Here is a 22,017-nt window from a genome sequence, read left to right as displayed (position 1 = left end):
CTTGAGCGGATTACCAAACATCCTCCTATTACTATGCCTTGATGAAGTCTCTGTGGGAGACAAAACATGTGTTGGCGATGTTTATGCTGGGAGAACCTGTTTTTTATGAAATTTGAATAAAGGAGAAAATTTAACTACACGCTATCTGAAGAGGACCCCTTTTTTTGACTCTACATTGGACTACTAATTCACCCTCATGCTATTTGACTTGTAAATTCTACTGGTCACATTGGCTTGTATTTTCATCTGTGCAATACGCAAACAAAGACTAAAATAATTTAAATTTGGTGTGCTGTAATTAGAACCTGGTTGTACTTGCTTGTGCACCGATATAGCACCTTTAGGTTGTAGGTGCCTTGAGTTTCTGGAGCACCCACTATACATAAATAGAAAATCTATTCTTAACGCGTATCTATTTACCTGTACTACATAAAATCTTTTCTTATGAAAGTTGCGGACTTTTCCATTTTTGGACACTACTACCTTCTCTTGTTTAAGGTGATAATTGTAACAAGCTGCCAGCCAATGGTACAAAATGCAACCTTTTAGCCAAATACAAACAATCATTTGCAATGATGAAAGTGTAGCACATGCCTGGGGGTGGGACAGCAATGAGGAGCAAGCTGCAACGCTGGCTACAAAAAAAAAAACCAGAAGGGGTGGGTCCGCTAAAGTTATAGTGTGCTGTGCTCGTAAAACAAATACCATACAGTAAAAGGAGAAAGTTGCAAGGAAAATAAAGGCGTGTGAAGGCAATGAGGAGCAAGCTGCCACACTGCCTAAGAAAAAAAAACAACAGAAGGGACGCGGGCGCTAAAGTTAAAGCACGCTGTGCTTGTAATAAATGAATAACACATTATAAAGAGCAAGGTGCAAGGAAAATAAAGGTGCCAGTCTCTAATACATCATGCCTCGAAGGGCTGCGGATGCGCTGCCCAGGCTCGACCTAAACAGAACTCTGGCGGACACTCCTGAAGTAAATGGGTTTTTGAAGATCTACTGAACCAATATTAAGTAAATTCCACTTCATTTCAGTTGCACTGACAATCCTCTAAATGTAGTTGGTATTTTGGTTATCTGTAGATGTTCCTTTGTTTCCCTTAGATCAAACTACAATCCATCAGAAAAGCCCCAAAATCGGAATTATGCTAACTGACTTGATTTTATCTTGTTTGCTCCTTTTATGTTGTCTCCATGTCCTGAGCCTAAAAGCTGCACTTTGTGGTATTTGTTTTGCACATTATAAGTAAGTAAGCGAAATTAAACTGCGTGGAAAACTACCCAGTGTGGTTGTAACCTCATTGCATTTGCAATAAGCAAATCACGTGATAAATAGTGCATACTCCAAGTTTGTACACCTGCGGTTGTGTTCTGTCCACCATCTCGAGGCTCAAACCTTGAAATGTGTTGCATACCCGATAATACCATGACCGGTGGCACTGCTATTTACTGGGTGCGTAATTGCCACCTGGCTTTGGTCAAAAATTAAAATGAGGCCCAAAGGATACATAGCATACACTGATGCAATAACCACATCTGGGCAACCACCTCCTCGCATCTGTTCCAACATTAGTCACTTTTTGTTCTCAGAACCTTTTAAGTAAGAGTAATGCGGGTACTTGCTTTATTTTGTCTTTTTTTGTATGAAAGCACTGCATGGAAGGTGCATATGATAGATAATGTACTCCTATCCTTCAAGATTCTACATCATGTACATTTCCGGGGTGGTTATATAACTGGCATAAATAAAGCCCAACATCCAAATGCTACACCTAAAACCATCTCCTACTGGCCAAAATAAACTTTACGTAATTAACTCGAATTCTGGCAAGAGGTTAGTTGGCTATTATTTCCAGGAAAGACAGGATAATAGGACTCATTTGTGTGCGAGGCCTCTACAAATGGTTGGAAAACTTAAACGAAGAAAGCGCGTGACCAACTCTGTGTTAGGTGCACGGGAACCCTGTACTTGCGCGCGGTCTGTGAGTCACACCTTTGGCGTGGGTGTTACGCCAGCAGTTGGTGAAGAGAAGCCGCTCTGGTTTATGAGCCATCAGGAGAGATTTCTTACTGCCCCTGTAGGTCCCAGTTTAAGAGGGCTCCCTAGGTAGCGAAGCGAAAGCTGTTGGTCACGCATAACTGAGAAAAGACGGGTTTCCCTTGGGACGGCTATAACCCTTGTCCTTTTGGTTTTCCTTTTGTGTTCAGAAGCTTGTGGGGAATGCTGTGTTTATTTGTTTTACAGCTGGAAACCAAAACGTGTAAGGAAGTAGCTACCACACTCAGCCTTGGCACTTGAGTTTACAAAGCCACCACAAGTCTTCGTGGCTCGATGCTGTTTGGGAGGTGTGAGAGGAAGTAGGAGAGGGGGGAGTGATGGGGATGAAAGTGCTAGCGGCCGCATGCTGGCAAATGTTGACCTGCAGAGCGAGTGAATGGGAAGTGCGGCCGTGGGAGGTGAAGTAGGAGAGTGGTGGTGTGCGATGTGCACGCGGGGGGGGGGGGCGGGGGAGTGGCAGCCTTTGAAGTGTGATTGGATGGGGGAGCGGCAGCCTTTGAAGTCTGATGCGAGGCACATGGTGTGTGACGTGGCTGGCCTCGTGCATGCGCCTGTCTCACATGAACTGTGTCTAATCCACTGTTTTGGTAGACTGTTCTTTTGCCTTTACTATATCTCTTGCCAGCAATGCGCAAGTGCATTGGCAGGCGAGACCTAAAAAGAAGTGGGGGGGACACTGACGTCACGACAGGAAGTGACGTCACGAAAGGTGGCTTGCACATCAGACTCATTGCCTCCCCTCGCTCACCCTTAGATGTGATTGCATCAGAGAAGCCAGCGCTTGAGCAGAGTTCTAAATGAGCTCCGATCTTGCCCCAGAGAGGCCAAAGAGTGAATGTGTGGCTCCATTTGCTCCAGTTATCGAGCTCCCGTTAAAATAAGAGGGGGGATGCCGTCCACCCGTGTGGTACCCCAACTTGAGCCCTCTAATCTTCCATCTTTGCAGCCTTTGACCAGCTAGAAGTGGACTGCTCTCCGCGCTGCATCAAAAGGCTGCAGGCCCGGAAGTCTTCTATTAAGGGTTGATGGTGAGGACAATAGCTTTTGGGGGGGGGGGGGGGACGGGGGGGGGGAATGCCAAAATGTGCCCACTCTGCCCGGTGCATACGTAGGCGGAGAGCAGTTTAGGGGAGCCGGTTTATCCGACTGACCTCAACAGGGCCGGACTGGGAACCAAAACCTGCCCTGGCAAAGTGATCGGCCGCCCCCCCCGGGGGGTTTAAGGTTTGTGACCAAGCTCTTTGCCAGGGCCGCTTTTCCGCCCTTGCGGGGCACCGGGGGATTGCCCGGTGCCCGCAAAGGCCAGTCCGGTCCTGGACCCCAAACAATATTGAGGCGCGTGGCAGGAAAAGTTGAAAGGACGAAGATGACGATAAAAGAATAAGCAAAGAAGGGAGAAAGCAGGGGCGAAAATACATGCAAGAGTGACCTAAAAACATAAGAAGTGTGGGTTTAGGGAAGAAGAGTCGAGAACTGGCAGCAGTTGCGCTAGGCTGCATCTGCAGCCCAGGCATTGGGCAGCGGCGGGCTCCCAAAAACAGCTTTAGACTTTTGCACTATTTTAACAAATTAAGCACCCCAGAGACTTTTAGGGTGACAGGGTCCCTCTTTCAGATCGACAAAGATGCAGAAGTCTTAAAACGTCAGTGCATTGAAAATAGTCCGCAGGGCAGCATGAAATCAAAGAGCAGTAGTTGACTAATGTCTGTCGCCTGGTGACACGTAGGTTTTTGGTGACCGGCTTTACCAACTGCTAGCATTTCATATAGGCATCCGAAAAAGAAAAAAAACACGTGCTAGACAAGGCCTTCAGAGCTGGACGTAATGCTGTCCTTAAACAACAAACAGCAGGACAAACTGCTCGAAATGAGGCCTTCGCACAGGATTGCCGTAACAGCACACACTGCTTAATTCAGGTTATGAATTAATGGTCTTAAATAGGGCGACCTGGAACCTGCCAGGATCCATGACCTTGAACCCGCCAGGATCCAGGACCTTGAACCCGCCAGGATCCATGACCTTGAACCCGCCAGGATCCATGACCTTGAACCCGCCAGGATCCATGACCTTGAACCCGCCAGGATCCATGACCTTGAACCCGCCAGGATCCATGACCTTGAACCCGCCAGGATCCATGACCTTGAACCGGCCAGGATCCATGACCTTGAACCCGCCAGGATCCATGACCTTGAACCGGCCAGGATCCATGACCTTGAACCGGCCAGGATCCATGACCTTGAACCGGCCAGGATCCATGACCTTGAACCTGCCATGTTTCAGGACCTTGAACCTGCCCGGTTTCAGAGAGATGCGCAGAATAGGTGTAAGAACGGCACATAGAAATTGACCGAAAATTAATCAAATGTAGAGTTGAGAATTAGAAGCAACTCTAAGATGGGGACTTCAGAACTGAATACAATGTTAGAGATGAGACTTCCAGGATTGGCACTGAGGTTTTAAATGCGGCCTCCACAGCGGAATTCAGTAGGACAGGCGTGGCCTCCAAAATTGACCCACTATTCCAAGTGTGGTCACCAGAAATAGACACAATCTAAATGAAGCTCCTAGGATACTCCAGATGTCACTTCTAGATGTTCTTATTTTTAATTTTTTGGCAGATTTATATAGCCAAACTCACACATGAACACCAGTTACATTACACAAGGACACGTTTATTTTTAGTAGGCGCTAGGAGATCAAGAGATTTGCCCAGAACCACAGGCTGTTGAGCCGATGCCGAGCCTAGTCCCCCAGCTCTAAAGTCAGCAGCTCTGGCCGTTACATCACACTGTGCAGTAGCCAAGGACTCCAAAACCAGCACAAAGGCGGATCAGTGTTTAGAACCAAATCTGCACCCTGTTCTCTATGTGTTCATAAGACAATACTAAAGTACATAAATGAATAAATAAACCCGAGGCCTCCAACGCTTGATAGCAAGCTGTAGATGCAAGGGTCATTCCATCGGGATATAGGCAGTGATTTGGGGGGTGGGGTGTCTGGACCTCAGGTGAGATTAATTATTTCTGATGTCTCTTTCCACCAGGAGAGAGGAAAGAAACACTTGTTTATCTGCCTGACAGACAGCCCAAGAGCCAGATAGTGGTGCTGGTCGATGGGTCCCATGGAGAGGCGTATTATCCCTGGCCATAGCTGATAATCCTGCAGGGACACCTTGATTTGACCGCAGGTTAATTGGTTTTGCAGGTTTCTGTGCCATGGTTGGATACCACCCTCATCTCTAACCCAAGCACCAAGACTGCTTTTCTAATCTATTGAAAAACAAGCATATGCAAATGAAATAGTTCTTGCATTTGTGAGACTTTAAGCTATTAGCATTGGTAAATGACCAGGCTTTCTATTTGAGTTTTAAAAACAAAAACATAAAAAAGGTAGTCATTAACAAGGCCAGAAGCTTAAATCTGCGTAAATGTGAGAACTATTGCATTGCAAATGCTTGTTTAAAATCTCGTCCAGAAGAATTCGGTCAACATCAGCAATGTCTACTGAAGCTAAATTACTTCTCTAACGATCCAAAAATACAAATCAAAAATGAAAATCTCCGGACAACATTTTTTTTTTTTTTTTTTTTTTTTAAAGTTATATCAGGGTGGTGGGATTAATGGGGAGGGTGCTGCAAACATGCATGAAAGCGCTTTTTCATTTAGGTCCGCTAAATATGCAAAAGAGGTATGCAATATTTCAATAAAGCATGGCTTTAAGTGAGGCGAGTCCCCACAGTATTTGAAAGCTGATGTTAAAACAGATTGATATTGAGCCATATCATTTTGTCTATAACTTAATAGGAAAAAAATATTTTCTGAACAATGACTGTACAAACAATTTGGAAAATCCACATCAACTTAGTAAGTCCTGTATCCATTCCACATGTTTAACTTTAGTTACTTTCCTAAGAGTATTTATTTATTCCAGGAAGTTGTTTTTCTAGGTTTTTTCCACTCAGCACATTACTTTTAATAGCGCCTACTGTGTCGATTGTAGGTAGGTGTCTGGGTGAGTCAGGTTCTGGGTTGCCGTTTATGATGCAGCACGTTTCAGAGCTCTAGAGTGAAGGCTAAAGCCATTGTGAATTTCTCACACTGCCCATTCTGTCCTTGACACCTCTGCTGAACGCACAGAGCAGTGCTCACAAATGCCAATGGTGCGGGTAAAAAGGGGGCAGAAGAGGAGGAAAGATGAGGTGTGAAATATGCAGATGGAGGATTTAAAAAAAGATAGGAGGGGGAAAATGAGGTGTCTCACAGGGAGGCTACAGAAGAAAGTGGTGTGAAGAATAGAATAGGAGTGATTGTGTCACCCTTTCCACAGACCTGAGTAAAGGTTCATTCACAATCTCAGTTTCAGAATTAAAACATTTTCAATTCACATTATTCGAAACAAAATCATTGTTGCCCATTTATCTGAACTACCAATATTGCATTTCCAAAACCAACAGCTCTAGCTCATTTTAGGCTCTTCTCCGCTACTGTGCGATATCTCTGGATGCAGTGATAGGAACCTCAGAGAGGCACTACAATTCTGGTCTGGAGTCATGCTATGAAAAGCACAGAACTTTAGTTTGTCCGCTTTGAGTCACTTTCTTAATTACAAAAGCCACACTCTGAAATACAGAGGCTACAGAGAGTCCAGAACGCGGCCGCAAGATCTTTTGGGCCTGCGTAGAACCTGGGTAGTGACCAGTGCCAATCGTCGCCTCCACTGGCTGCCTGTTGCAAGGCGAATTGAGTTTAAGGCACTGTGCATCTACTATAAAATTTTGAAACTGGCATCTTCACAAATCCTGACTGATCTTTTTCCTTATATTCCCACACGATCACTTTGATCCATGGGACAATGTCTGGTAGTGGTCCCCCGGGTGAGAAGAGCCCACGCCGGTGGGCGCTCTTTTGGTAACAGAGAAGCCATTCTGTGGAACTCTTTGTCGGCCCACATTCGAGGGCTTACCAATTCCCTTAATTTTAGGAAAGCCATTAAAGCATTTCTGTTTCCTCCCTTGTAGGCCTCCTGTGCGTTGTATTTTCTTGTTGCTTAGCGCCGGGACGTATCTTAGCTGGGGCAACTGTTGCGCTCTATAAAATTGTTTAACGTAGCATAACACCTATTAGAAAGGATTTCAAGATGCGCTTCTTAGGTCACACCCCTTTTAGAGACCCCTCACTTTTTCACCCCATTTACAGCCCTGGCTAAAGGTAAAGTTCTCACTCTTTCTACCACTGTGGCCAGAAAAACCTATTAGGACAGCAGCTGGGCAGGTCATTGGGATGTTGGATGGGTCATTCTGATCAAGTGCATCAGATGTTTTTGTGGGCCAAGGACAAAACCTTCATGCCAGGCCCTCTTGTCAGTATCTAGCCTCACCCAACGATTTAAGCTTGTGTTAGCAGCCATGAAGAAACAGGGCAGGCTTGCTTCAGAATATGTCAATAGATTTTGCAGCACGACTGAGGGGAGCTGAAAAGTGTGGCCGAGGGAATAAAGCTCTCTTTGACCCTCCTTTCTGCAAGCCCTGATCCATCATGGATTGCATTTTGGAGAGGAGATGGAGACCAGTTCTGGAGTGCATGGCTGGCAGGATTATTCCTGCAAGCATAGTGTGGGGTGTGTGCAGAAGGTGGGCAGAGATGGATTCACAACTCAGCAAGCCTGCTCTAGGAAATAATGGTCCACTCTGCTTCCAAGTTCTGGCCCGCTCTAGTGACCACTGTTGGTTTAAAGCAGGGTTCTAGGATGGTCAAGGTCATGCCAGATTTCTGGCTATATTTACAGGTTATGTAGTAAGTTACACTCAGATTAAAGTAGTACCTAAGCATCTTGTATGGATATCATTAAAAGCTACCATGGGACCAGCCCTTTCGGATCTACATTGAACACTATGGTGTGACGTGTCAGATATTTGGGGGGGGCAGTTGTGGGTGCAGCCGAGCCCTTGCCAGGGCCAGTGCTATGCTGCAAAAACGTCCCTGTAACAAAAACGCCCTCCCAGGGGCCCCAAACCGGCCCCCACCCCGCTACGGCCAGTCCGGCCCTGGACAGAGCACTGGTTTAAAAGGGGGCAAAGTAGGAGTGCTATCCAGATGTGAACTTGTGCAATGCACCATGGACCCTTAAATACAAGTCACAATTACATGCAATGCGAGCATGGAAAGACAGTTCACGCCACACCTCACACCCATAGAAATCACTGCTCTTAAATCCAATGGATTGAATTTCCCTCAGGATATCAAGCAAGTAAATCTGATAGTGATTACTTACGAGGTCAGCTGCAGGTGGCAAAGAGGAAGGGTGACAAGATGCCCAGATTTCCCCAGATAGTCCGAGTTTTAGAATGAACACACTCAGTGGCCCTATGCTTTCTGCCTGAAAGAAGCATGTCCCGGTGTTCAAGAGAACAGCTGACAGAGTAGTGCAGACGTCTTCAAACTGTGGAGCACGCCTCCCTGGAAGTCCACGGCTGCATTCCTAGGGGGGGAACAGACTTGTCTGCAAGTACTAACTACTTGTAAATGAAGATTCCCTGGAAATGAGACCGTGTTTGTTTTGTGTGAGACCTGTAATCCTGAATGCCATGGGGCCTGGTCAGTGAGTGGTGGCAGGGCCAAAGACGTGGGTAAAAATAACAAAATGTTCAGTATTTTGTTTTTCCCAATCTTACACTAATCAGTGGGAAGTCTACTTTTTTAATGTTATAAAACCTCACTTGACTAATGCAATCAACTGAATAGGTCTGTGTGGGTGACCAGAGTGTCACATAATTAAATTGTGGTTGTCACAGTGGGGAACAGTGACTTCTGTATATATTTATAGTGCTAAGAGGTCCCAAATGTGACAGAAAACACTCTTAATATTCCATTATTTTAAAATTTTATTACACACAGTATATAATAAGCTGCTGCAAAAAAGGCAGTGTTCAAGATAAAACAAGTGCTTTCAGAATACACATTTAAGTCATAAGTAATCAGACTGTACCTAGTGCAAACACAGTCATGGGTCCATTAAAAGGATGCACTACAGAACTCAGCTGAGAACAAAGTTGCCTGACCTCTCAAAAGGAATAGGGGCTTATGTATCAAAATCCGTTATTGCGATTCTCAAATAGTGATTTTTTGAGAATTGCAAAACGGGATGCATTTAATAATTCGCAAATATTATCCGATTTCTTGGTATTCCTTAATTGCAATTAGCAACTTGCGAAATCGCAATTAAGGAATACCTTTCCATTCATTCCTATGGGCAGGAGGCCCATAGGAATGAATGGGAAGTCATTCTCAAGTTGCGATTCGCAATTTGAGAATCGCAAATTGAGAATAATTTCAAGGGTGTCATAAGGACATCCTGATGCACCCCTGATATGAGCGTGTGTGCACATATGGCGCACATACATGCCATGTATGTGTACCACATGGCACTTTGAACAATGCCAAAAAGTGCATTTTTCAAAGAAATCACAAATTAGCACCAACTTGAAGTTAGTGGTAATTTGCGATTTCTTAAGGAGAAATTGCACAACTTGGGTGCTTGTTACGTAACATTTAAGGAATCGCAATTTGCGATTCCTTAAATGCTTACGCAAAATTGACAATCGCAAAATTAGCAATTCCTTACTAATGCGATGCGAAAATGTCTCGTACATTACGTTTTGCGATTTTTTTACTCGCACGCGTTTTTTTTGCGAATTGCAGCGTTTGCGAATAAAAAATAGTTTTATACATATGCCCCCCAAGTCTCTCACATAGAGCATCAAGTGACTTCATCTGTTAAAGATTATACTGGCTCCCAATCAGCCTTTATATTTCGCAGTGAACCGAGTGATAAGGCTGGTACCCACTTTAGCTTTCAGTCTCTTTCTCCGCTTAAGAGCACAGGCCCACCTATCGTTGCCCTTTACTGTCAGGCTGAGTCAACTCTAGATTGCCATTAACAGTTCAGGGCCTGTTTTTGTAGAAATGGGAGTCCAGGGATGGCAGATTTCATTCAGATACCAAGCCCTGATCCTCAGGCCCCCTTGGGCCTCAGAGTTATGGCCCAGGAGAAAGAGCAAAGGAGCGAGATGCAAGGACAGAATCAAAGATGACCCAGGAGAAGAGGAGATATGGATCAGACCATTGTGTTTTTTTTAATAAGTGGACAGACAGCTCCCTTGGAGAGATGCCCCAAGGGAAATGGTCTATAGAAAGGAGGTCCTTCTTTTGAAGGACTATTACTACCAATAGTCTATCAAGTGGTGCAAAAAAGGGGGCCTACATGGGGAGATCATTTTGTTTCCAGAAAGCGACAAAGACCATTTCAAGTTTGGAGAGATGGTCAAGCTTAGTGGGGAGTGGGTAAAAGAGGCAGAGGGGAGAGGGTGCTATTCAGGGTTGCAGTCATCAGTGGTGCAGCAGGTGCAGTGGCCTTGGGGCCCAGGTGTGTGAGGGGCTCACAAAGCCCAAATTATGAGGAATAGCATTTTTTGGTCAGTTTCAGTTGGAGTAATTTGCTCTTTGATAACACACATTAAGTGTGGATTATGAGCTACAGAAAAATCACCTCGTGTGATCTCATAAGCCCCATCCCCTGTGCTCAGCCCTGTCCCTTCCCAATCCTTGCCATAAAGTTTGGAGGAGGGCCTGACTTCAAGTATTTTGCCCAGCGGGCTCAGATCGAAAAAGCTTTCAGGCCTCTGAAGTAGCGCATGCTCACATTTTCAACGACTGTCATCACACCATGGATAACCGCTAACTTCTCTAAAACGTCACATGCTGTGCTGCCTTCCTTATTCATGTAGCACAGCAAGTTTTAAGAAGAGGCAAATCGGGGTCACAGGCATTCATCAGCCAAGGCCAAGCTTGCCTCTGGGGCTATTCACAGCATGGGAGAGAGATTGTTTTTCTATTTTTTTTATTAAGGTTTCTTTTGAAATAGGTCGCACAAGTCTACATATCAGCTTGGAAAAGAGGCTATGAATGTGTTCCATGACAGGTCCCTAGACATCACTGTCACCATACACCCATCCCCCATACCTCTAAGAAGAAACACAAATTAAAGCTTATACGTTATACTGCTTAGCTTAGAGGTACCTGTACATTGCTTTTACCATCATAAATACAGGACTACAAGCATGCAGACTATGGTTGCAGAGGGGACTTTTGCATCACTAAAGGGTCACACACGTGCACAGGCAAGTTCATTATAACCTCAGCCTACTCCCAGTAGAATGTATTTTTTAATTAGAATATCAAGGTTTGACTACAAAATCTAGATGCTGTCTAGGAAATAGATCTATTATCCATACGTCCTAAGCCCTACCCTCCTTACAGCCACAATAACTCCTCAAAACTCCAATTTAGGCAACAAAGTTAATTGTAATCATACGTGCAGTGCTGGTTATGGACCCTATCACATGCCAGAGAAGGAGGGGTCATGGAGCAATGCTCACCAACTATAAGTATCTGTCGAAGTTTACTATCAACAGTGTAAGTCACTAGAATATAAAGGGTCCCATCACTGAGAAAAAGGTTAAAGTAACGTTATGTAGTGAGGTACATTAGGGCCTGCACGGATCCTCCATTTTGGTTTCACGTTTTAGCTGGAGATCTTCAAATAGTGACTTTTTTTTTACATGTTTTACACTAACACAATGTACTGCGAAGCTACTGTTTGTGCAGCTTATTCCTAGTAAGCATTGCCGCCTTGTTGTCTGTACACTCTGTCCAAGGTTGGCACATGGAACACAATGCACTTGCATTTGGTTGGAGACAGCTCTAAGGCTCCACACAAACCATCGGATCAGCTCTGCACCTTTGTCACAGTGCAATATAAATAGTGCTTTTATTATATAAACAGCCTCTCGGCTTTATTTGGCAGAGGATTCCTTCTGCTGGGATTATCCTGGAATACAGTGCACTGTGACAGAGTTGCAGCAGTCACTCTGACCTCTATCCTGCTGGGGACGATAACCTGTCCAAGCAGATCTGCTTTCCTCACATCATACTCCGGTATGGGAGTTAGGCAAACCCAATGGATCTGACAGAGGCTACTCCCACTGTGCTCTCAATAATACAGGTAGTATTTGATAGGAGTGGAATCACATAGTAATGTTAGAATGGTTGAACAGTTTATCTTTTTCACCATTCTCGTAATGCTGGTTACAATGCCTCATTTCATCTGCTTTATAATTGGAGCTCATGCTTTCGATACAAGAATACAATTGTTTCAATAAATACTAGAAGAGCCATATTTGTATCTTTTATGTTTTACCTTGGGCAAATAAAAGTAACAAAAGGGTAGATCTGTTTCCATGATTTCCGTGAGGAATAAGAGTTGTCATATCAGAGGTTGCTAATACTATATGGTATCCTGGTAAGGTTAAGGGGACCCGATTGGTCACTGTGAGCTACCTGGGAATTGGGCCAACATTTTTTGATATGTGTAAACGGAGTCTCCATATTCTGAAGTTTTTGTCCAGATACACAGTCCTATTTAATTTGTAGGAACCATTTAACAGTTATAGTTAGGTGAATAGGTCAGTGACAACAATAGTCTTGACCAGGAAAAAAACAGAAATTTACCAATTATAGTTAGCAGAGCTAACCCACATCACCCATGTCTTGTTCTAGGACATAATTTATGGCATCACTGATGACATTATCCAAGCATCTTTTGTGCACATTGCTCTATAAATGGGTATGGCATTAGAGCTATGTAAGTAAGTGCAAAATAGCTCAGGATAATATGAAGCATAATTACTGCTATCATACATACATACATACAAACTCCATAGGTAAAGCAAGTTTGTGTTATGTGCAACATTGACAGTATAGGATACACTTCATGGGTAGCAGAGTTAATGTTGAATATTGACCAGAGATGAATGGGTAAATGATCCTGCACATGGTATTTAATCTGTACGCCACTGTTCAGGGAAAACCAAGTTGCTCCAGATACGGATGCGTTGTTACATAACTAATGCACTACTATGGACAGTCTTTACTTTGTTTCAAAACCCGGAATGTCACTTAACCTACATTGAGAAATGAAGTGGATACAATTAGAAAAGTCGGTATTCTAAACACTGTTTACTCTATGGGAAGAGTTTACTCTGTGCCACACTGGCGTGTATTTATCATGGGAGTTTCACTGTCAGAGTCTTACAATCTACTAAGAACAGTGTATACGCTATGCAAAACATTTCTAAAGAGCAAATATTCACTTAAAATAACCAGGGTTAAGGTGCTAAAGATCATACTACCTGAAGCCTTCATACTGTGGCGAGTGATCGGTTGAAGTTTACATCAACAGTGTAAGTCACTAGAATATTATTTGATCAAAATGTGCTGGATTTGTAGAGCGCACGGCTGCCCGTAAGCGTCCCGGCGCTTGCTTAGGGAACCCGTCCTGGTATTCCCCTGTGAGAAACCCCGGCAGGGTGTCCACAAAGTGAAAGCCAGGCATCCCGCCGCAAGGGGCCGTAGTGGAGATTAAGCAAGCTATTGCCCAGAGTCGCAGAGTGTGACCCCCGTGAGTTGAGTAGGCACCAGAGCGAGAATTGTCGAGTCCGTGGAATTTTTGAGCCCGAGACCCGCCGAGGCGGGGAATCGAACCCTGGTCCACGGTCGATCTCAGCTTCTGGGTCTGCCTCCTCTAACCACTGAGCCACGCTTCTCCACAGTGAAGCAGGCACCTCTGTATTACAACACTGTAACCATCAAAAAGTATTCAGGTGCTGGTACAGATGGTGTCCAACCCATGATACTTCTCTGGACTGTGCAAAATGTTAGCACAAAATATCCATCAATGTTTTCTTTAAGCAGGACATCCATTATGGTTTTCGTAGAGTGTGTCACCTCAAGTGTGTGGAAAATCATCTGCCACTTCTCTATGCTGCTCTAGTGTACTCTGACATCAGTGAGTGCCCAGGTGAACACTCATTGAGCCAAGGCCCTTTCCTGAAGCCTTGCTAAGGACTAGACAAAAGAGTGCATTAGGGCAGGGTTCAAAAGTAAACTGTAGACCGGAGAGTGTAGGGTAAGGGTACTACTTCTATACTGATAAACAAAGTCCACTCATGAGGTCAGAGGCAGCGGGCTCCTAACACCAAGGGCAGGCAAATACCACTGGAGTGTCTAAGATGTTGTGTCTCCACACTACCACCAAAGGAAACAAGAAGGCGAGAGACCAGAGTCTCACTTCCATTGCCTGTTAGTGTAGGATGGTGCAATCTTTTGCTGAAGTTACATATTTCAGGAAAGAAGGCAATGGAGCGTGAATCTAAGTGTACTTTACAGTGACCCACAAAAGGTGTCTGAAACAGCACTTCAAAGATTTGAAATACAAAAGTAGCAAGCACTATGGAAGAGCCAGAGCGCAAGACTCCCATACCCCTAACCTTCTCAACAGCCCATGTTCTGTTCAGTGTCCAAGAGATTTTAGACCATAGAATTTCAGCTAACATAAATAAAATGCCAGTGGTGACCCTGCCTAATTATACTGTTCAAATTATGCCATATGAAACAAAAACAGTTTAAACAATAAATGCATCTTTTAGACCCAGTTTACCCAGTATGTCTTCTCCAACAATATTCCATAAAATGTTAACACGCCCATTTCCTAGACGAGGGGCCAGGTCTAGAAAGCCAACATTGCATGTGCTCTTTGGGCCAACACACAAAGAATAAACTCAGTGTTAACTCTTTTTGCGTCCCTCACCTTGTGTATTTCTGGAATTCTATCTCCTTGGGAATGGAGAGAGGAAGGATGAGCACAATACAGACAACCGACAAAGTGAAGCGCTGATCCGTGTACCAGTGACTTGGGTAGTCCATATCATCACTCATTGTTTCATTGAAGCTCAAAGAGTCGAACACTACAAAAAAAAAAAGCATACAAGTTTTATACACATGACCAGAACCTCTGAAAAATTATTCTCAGTAGTCCAAGCATTCTTTTCCAAGTCCTGGGCCAATTCACAGAGATTGCACTGGTGTAATTTTAGAACCACATTTGCACCAATTTGTCAGTGAATTATAGTAAGAAACTGGATTATTGTTTAGTCACTATACCCACAATACACCCTTAAGACAGGGCTGGCACAACAAAGCAGGCATAACCAGCAAACAGACAATATATCCTGTTTCTCCTCCTTTCAAGTGCTGTCTCATGGAAAACCCCCAGCAGATTTGGCAAGCGGAATTTGACACCAATGTCAAAATTAGGCCCACTCTGATTGGAGCATGCATGGAGGGCGGGGGGGGGGCGACGGGGGGACAGAGGAAGGCCCTGTCGAGGTGATAGCTAAGATTTGGCTGTGACCTGTGACCTCAAGGGAACAACAACTCCTCTTTTCACCCATATCTTCGTTCTCTGCTCTGGGAACCGTTTTCACACCTCTTCAAATACAAATTACTAGCTGGCAGAAGTGGAAGAACGCATGCAAATGGGTCTCTAGAGACTCCAGGGAGGGAAAAGATAACTTTCTGAAAGGACCTTTCCAGTAAAACCTATGAAACAGCAGACTTCGCCACTGAGTTGGATCTTTAATAGCTATTATAATTTGTGTTTGTTTTTCCGTTTCCTAACCGAAATTAGCATTAAATAAAGGTAATTATGTAACCCATTGTTTTCCTATGGAACAGCCAGCCTTGTTACAGTAAAAACGGCTTTTGGGTTTTATTTCAAGGTAAGGACCTGTTTAACATTGATTCCCTACATACATTTAAACACCATGTACCCTGCCCCTTATGGACATTTATGCATACATACAGGTGACTTATAAATTCTTTTTATAAAAAAATAAAATAAAAAAAAAAAAAGGCTTTTGACCTGTCAAAAGGAGTTATTTTGGGAGCTCAGATTTCCAAGTCAAAACTGCAACAGCCAGGCTACAAATAGTAAGCCTGCAATCATCTTTACACGGTCATTGTAGTGGTTGGCACAGTGGGCGTTGCAGTCCACTAGTGGCATGCATCTTGCAGGCCCTGGGTATACTAGGGACTTCAAGTAAGTAAAACATGCCAATTTCACTATGTTGACAGGTGAAGCACAGGCACTTTATCCCGGATTATCAGGGGTAAAGTGCACAGAGTTCTACAGTAGGCAAAAATATAGAGTCCCGGAGTCCGGGGCGACGTTACAAAAAGACCAGATTTCATTCAAGTATCAGTCTAAATGTTGTTGTGCACAACTGCAGCAATTCCACCTCTGTAATCCATACATTTGGATGATATATTGTACTCACTCTGCACAATCTAAGTAAATCAGTTAAAATGATTAGATTGCACATCCATCATAAACAAATAGGTTGCATGTAATATAGCCATACTATGTGGTGCAGAGGTACATTGATCTGCAACCTAGACATGGCCCCAGAGGGGAGGAGATGTGGCTTAATGGCCAGAGGTGGCGACTTTAAAACACTGGAACCTGGTAAAGTTTTGCAGTGGCTCAATTAATCTCCCCAGGCTTACAAAAAATAACTAAATCCGATTTTGTGCCGCATAATCCAGATGACACAGGCTCTGTCAGTATTATATTTGTCAATTTGTGATAGAAACAGCATATCATCAAATTTTGCAAATTATAAGGCAAATGCAGTAAATCCATAATTTGTGATAAATGCTAGTCACCGAATTGCTAAATTGCATAAATGCACTGACCCTCGCCATTTCCCATTGTTTTATTTGCAATTTATTCAAGAAAGGTGGAAAAAAGGGTAAACTTTCTCATTCCCTATCAGTTAAAAGTCGGTCTCTTTCGAAGTGGCGATTGTTTTTGGCTGCTCTTTGCTTCTATCGTACTTCTAGTTATAATCAATATTTGACAAAAGAAACACAATTGGTACCTTTGGCCTTGACACACTGCAAAGCGGCAGGCCAAGTCCGGGGCGCATGGGACATATCTAGGGTTGAAGGAAAACATGTATTCAGTTTCCTGGCATAGTAAAGGGGTATGCTTTGGTGGGATTTGTTGCCTTGTTTGAACAGCTCATTTGTGGGAGAAAAGTGCTCAATCATTTAGGGGAAAATGACCTGCTGGTGAGGAAAGGGCTGGCTTTGGTGAAAGACAGGAAGGATGATTTGAAGGAAGTAGGTAGGTGTTGGTCAGGGTGTCATGAGCTTTGGACGGAGTTCATCCAGAGGAGGATTTGGAGGAGGGCCCACCTCCCGGCAGAAGACAGTGCGAGGAAGAACATTAATAAGGAAATGAGCGCATCTTGTAGAGAGGCAGGCATCGGTAGGGTGGTGCATTCAGACTTACGATTTGAGGATAAGGAGTTTTTCAGGGATGACAGCATGCACCTGTCCTTTATGGCCATGGAAATGAATCTTGCGCAGTTGAAACTGAAGTTACTCTGGGTTTTGAACACACAGTAGACAGACTGCATCGGTTGGGGTGGGGGGCAGAAAAAGGTGGAAGGGGCAATTGCCCCCCCCCCGCCTTTCTGGGTGGCGGTTGGCAGAGAAGTTGCCAGTGTGTAACAAAGTTTATTCTTGTTAACAGTGCCAATTCAGGCTCAAAGGGAATGGTTAGATTAGTTAACACCTGAATGTCACCCGAAATTCAAGGTTATGTAGGAAGTCTACTTGAGTAGGGGTTAATAGCTGTAGTACAGGGTTGGGGAGTTTTAAGGGTACAGTTATAGTTGAACAGACCTGGAGCGGGTACAATATTACAGTATTAAGTTGTTGCGGGGAGGGAGAATTTTAGGGGAGGGGCTAGCTTAAGTTAGGTGAGATAATTGTATAGTGAGGTGTTAGTTTTGTGAGCAAAGGCCTAGGTTGTGTTGTGATGTGCACCTGTTTCAATAGAGTGGCCTTTTTCACACAATCCTGGGGTCAGTGGTCCGTACTGCTCCCCTCTTCCCTTTTAAGGGAACGCATAGAAACAGAGTGGGGAGTCCCGGATGCGAACACAAGGTATGCTCTGTCCTCTATCCACCATGTACATTTCGGTCAACTTGGGAAAGTAGATGGGGTTGTGGACCACTAATCTTCCCCACTGAAGGTCTCAAACCCCCATGGAGAACAGTGAACAATTGTTTTCAAGTAAAAAAACGGAAATCGAGTGAGAAAGCAGCAGTCCTGTCATAAGGCGTCTCTCAGGCCTTTACTCACCATCTGCTTGTGAGCACATTGTGGGGAGTCGTACAGGGGGTGTCACACAGTGCCTCATTTGTGTTGTGGCTTCCCCTTCTCGGCACCAGCACTTAATTGTCAACACCGGCACTTATGACAACTTGTGCCTCGGTTTGTCCAATTTTGAAATTTGGATGAAACTGTTACTTAATAATTTAATATGAATTAAAAATGACTAATACCTGCTGCCCAAGCTATTCTTATAGATTTGGGTGGCCTGGAATAGTCTGAACTGCCACACTTGAAGGATAGTGATGGTTAGTAGTTGTAGGAGTACCAGCCTGGCTGCGGTAAGTGTGGTGCAAGCTGCAGTGGGCTCCTGATGAGGGCCCTGGGCCATAGTATTAAAAAGATTAAGCACTGGACTGTTATTTCCACATCTCCCCTTCTGGTGGGAACTGAAATGCATGTTTATTTGTCAAGCGAAATACATAAAGAAGCTGGGCATGTTGACAGGAGATCTCCCTCTGGCCTCCACCAACCATCTGCATTTCAGGTCCCCTGGGTGAGCAAATCAAAGGGCTCCCTCCCATCCTTCATCATAGGAGTGTCGAGTCCCACAAACTACAAAGGATCTTTCATTCTTGATGTAAGAAAAGAAACAACAAACCAGATGCAATCTGCTAAACAGAGTCTGACAACCGCTCTCCCAGGTTTCCAAAACCTCATTCTGTCAAGATGAGACAATGCGTATATGGACACATCCCACTGGAGAGGACAGAAAACAAGCATTTGCAATGTAATAGGTCTTGCATTTTTCACGCGTATAAGCTATTGACATTTTAAAACATAAATAAAAGGCATTGTCATTTACAAACAAAAACAAAAATAAAAGGTATTGTTATTTTCAATATCAATAGGTCGAACTCGAGTAAATGCGAGAGCTATTGCATTGCAAATGCTTGTTTTTATCTGCTGGCACCTCATTCTGTAATTTCCTAATCGTCTCGAGTGATTGATCTGATGTAGACCAGAAACTGTAGACATTTTCCTTTTCACATTCTGATGCCCAAGTATTTCCCCAGTGTAGCAGATGCAAGAGCACAGTACTTTGCAAATTCGTCTGTCAAGGTATTTCCAACGGAATCCATTTAATTTCCACTTGTATGTGCAACCCATTTCTCAATAGCAATTTTCTTTGGGAACCATCACGCTTCTAATATTACAGAATTTGTGCCCATTTTCATGAAGGTGCCAGTTGTTTTCAAATATTTTAGTTTGATTCTTTCTGACAAATACGTTAATAAATACAATTAAAAAAAAAAACATTCATGTTTTCGCATTAAGTTTCTCACAGCTGGCCACATGGAGTGAAGCAGGACATGTTAAAATCTACAAAGAGTTTGCTCACAAACCAAAATTAATGACAATATCGACTACAATTATTGCTCACAATTCACCTATTGATGCCCCTGAAAGATGGCAGGATGAGTTGGTTTTGCTGAGATTTGAACCTGTGACCTACAAGGTATAAACGGTAGCAAGTTCCAGAATCGCAGGTTACAAAAACTGGCAACCTACAACCATACCTAATGTTCCCCCAAATGATACATGCGAGTAGAATCAATGGCTGGAATTCTATTGCGGCATGTCTTGGAAACCAAGACAATCTTCTGAGATAGAATGGAACATGACAGTGGCTACTGGGCAGGGCCTTGGCTAGCCTTCTGCAGATACATGTAGAGGTGGACGGAGTCTGATATAAACAGTATCGGTTGTCGACGTTTCGACCCCTTAAGGTAAGGGTGATTCAGAACCTCAGGCTGGGGTCTTCATCAGGACGTGTGGTGTGGCAGGAGCGCCTATAAGTAATGCGGAAATAATGAGTATCTAATACTCAGATAAATCATTTGATGCACTCGAACTAAGGTGGTAGATTACCTACTTTTCATGGGTCCGTGTGGACCTTGAGCTTGGGACCTTCCAGGGCCATCATGTTGGAAATTCATTAAGGTATGCCGTCGCCACTGGGTAGGGAAACGGTGTGGCAAACTGCTCCAGATGAAGTAAAGGCTGTGTCTGGTTCCCTGCCCACAGGGGCCCTCAAAAATAAGCGCGGGTGAATGCCAGTTTTAGTCCTGACTGAAACGGCGGTGGTGGGGCAGTGATGGCCCAACATTTCCACCGTACTTTCTTTAGCTCACGCTCGATACCGCGCAACTAGTAAGTAACTACAATGCGGCTTTGGCAGTTAATTAATTATTTGGCTTATTCACTGAGATCGATCCTCTGCTACGTTTCACTTTCAGAGACATACGGATTCCTTCCACGGACCGGCTGGTCTAGTTGGCCAAAGAATCCCACGTAATTTAACCGGATTTTCGAAAAGCTCCCAGTAAGTGCTCCTCTTGATTTTGTTTTTAAATTGTTTGTTTGTTACACTGGTGCCCTATCCACATGTTGGACAGCCCACTGTAACTATGATCCTCTCACTTAATTACAGGCTTACCATACAAATTAGGAACCCTGGAAGGTCCCAAGCTCAAGGTCCACACGGACCCATGAAAAGTAGGTAATCTACCACCTTAGTTCGAGTGCATCAAATGATTTATCTGAGTATTAGATACACTCATTATTTCCGCATTACTTATAGGCGCTCCTGCCACACCACACGTCCTGATGAAGACCCCAGCCTGAGGTTCTGAATCACCCTTACCTTAAGGGGTCGAAACGTCGACAACCGATACTGTTTATCGTTCCAAGCATAGGACTCAATAATGGATGATCACGGAACCTATGCTTGAGATTATTTTGGAACCCATTGATCTGTATATAGACTGTAAAGGCTTTCACTTCTCACTGTGATTATAACTTAGTCACACCACCTTTACCCGGTCCCCACTTCTACCCCCACACACCCATCCCTTCTAAATACCCTTTCTCTATGCACCGTGAGCGCGTCGACATACCTGAATGTGTTTATTGTATAGAAATGTGCTCTTTCTAATTTCATTTATATTGTCAATGAACCAATTGCAATATCTTCTACTTTAAAGTTTGGAATTTACGCATTTTATAAATTATCATGTGCAAAATAAATATGCACCGAATGTATGAACCTGTTCTATTTCGAGTGACATTTTTGGCTTGGATATAATGAAAGTGACTCACTGGAAAATTTGTGATGTTTTGAGATATTTGCTACTGTTTATATCAGACTCCGACCACCTCTACATGTACCTGATTAACTGACCCAGGTCAGAGAGTTCTTAGGGTCTACCCCGTTGTAACTAGCCTTCTGCAGAAGCACTGTATTGTTTACCTATGAACTGGGTAATGTGCAATATTTCTTAGGAAATTATTTATTGGAAATAAAGTATTTTATCAGAAAAAGATACAGCTTCAAACTGGTTTGGCAAATAGTTGATGTCTTGGTGAATTGCACATGTTCTCTCCAAAGCTTATGCTTGGGTGGGGAATCAAGACTACTGATTATCCGACGAGATGCCACAACGCATGCAGATTATAACCAGCAGATCTTTAAATGGGCAGGTGCTGTCCGGTACGGAGTACCCGCACTTCTTTAATTTGAATGGGAGAGCACCTGCACATCTAAGTACTCCTGCAATACATTTAATGGGAGAGTATCTGCACTTCTGAGGAGCAATGAGGCACTCTACAGAATGGGTACCCGGACTTCTATATTTCCTTTTAAAGTACTGATAATCAGTTTGGGTTGTTGGAAATTTATCAACAATCCAACATAACTGCTAAACCGAACTCCGTAGAATCGTGTCTTGCAGGCATACAGAGCCTGTGACAAAAGGCCATTTTCTTTAAGTGAAGGGACTAATAATTCCCAGAATAGCTATAGTGGAAGCCGCTTGCTTT

General features: G+C 43.8%; 1 protein-coding gene across 2 annotated transcripts in view; it reads right to left on the bottom strand.

Annotated features, from left to right (window-relative positions):
• The window catches only part of SLC38A8 (solute carrier family 38 member 8), a 401,988-nt gene that overhangs the window by 185,453 nt on the left and 194,518 nt on the right, over positions 1–22,017 (bottom strand). For both annotated transcript variants that reach the window (XM_078671218.1, XM_078671219.1), the window contains exon 3: positions 14,762–14,918. In XM_078671218.1, coding sequence (XP_078527344.1) covers positions 14,762–14,918 — 157 coding nt within the window. The remainder of the gene's footprint in view (positions 1–14,761; positions 14,919–22,017) is intronic.

Source organism: Lissotriton helveticus, chromosome 12, assembly GCF_964261635.1.
Source record: "Lissotriton helveticus chromosome 12, aLisHel1.1, whole genome shotgun sequence".
NCBI classification, from domain to species: Eukaryota; Metazoa; Chordata; class Amphibia; order Caudata; family Salamandridae; genus Lissotriton; species Lissotriton helveticus.
Note: the sequence above shows the minus strand (reverse complement) of the source record. Positions and strands in the feature narration are given on the sequence as shown.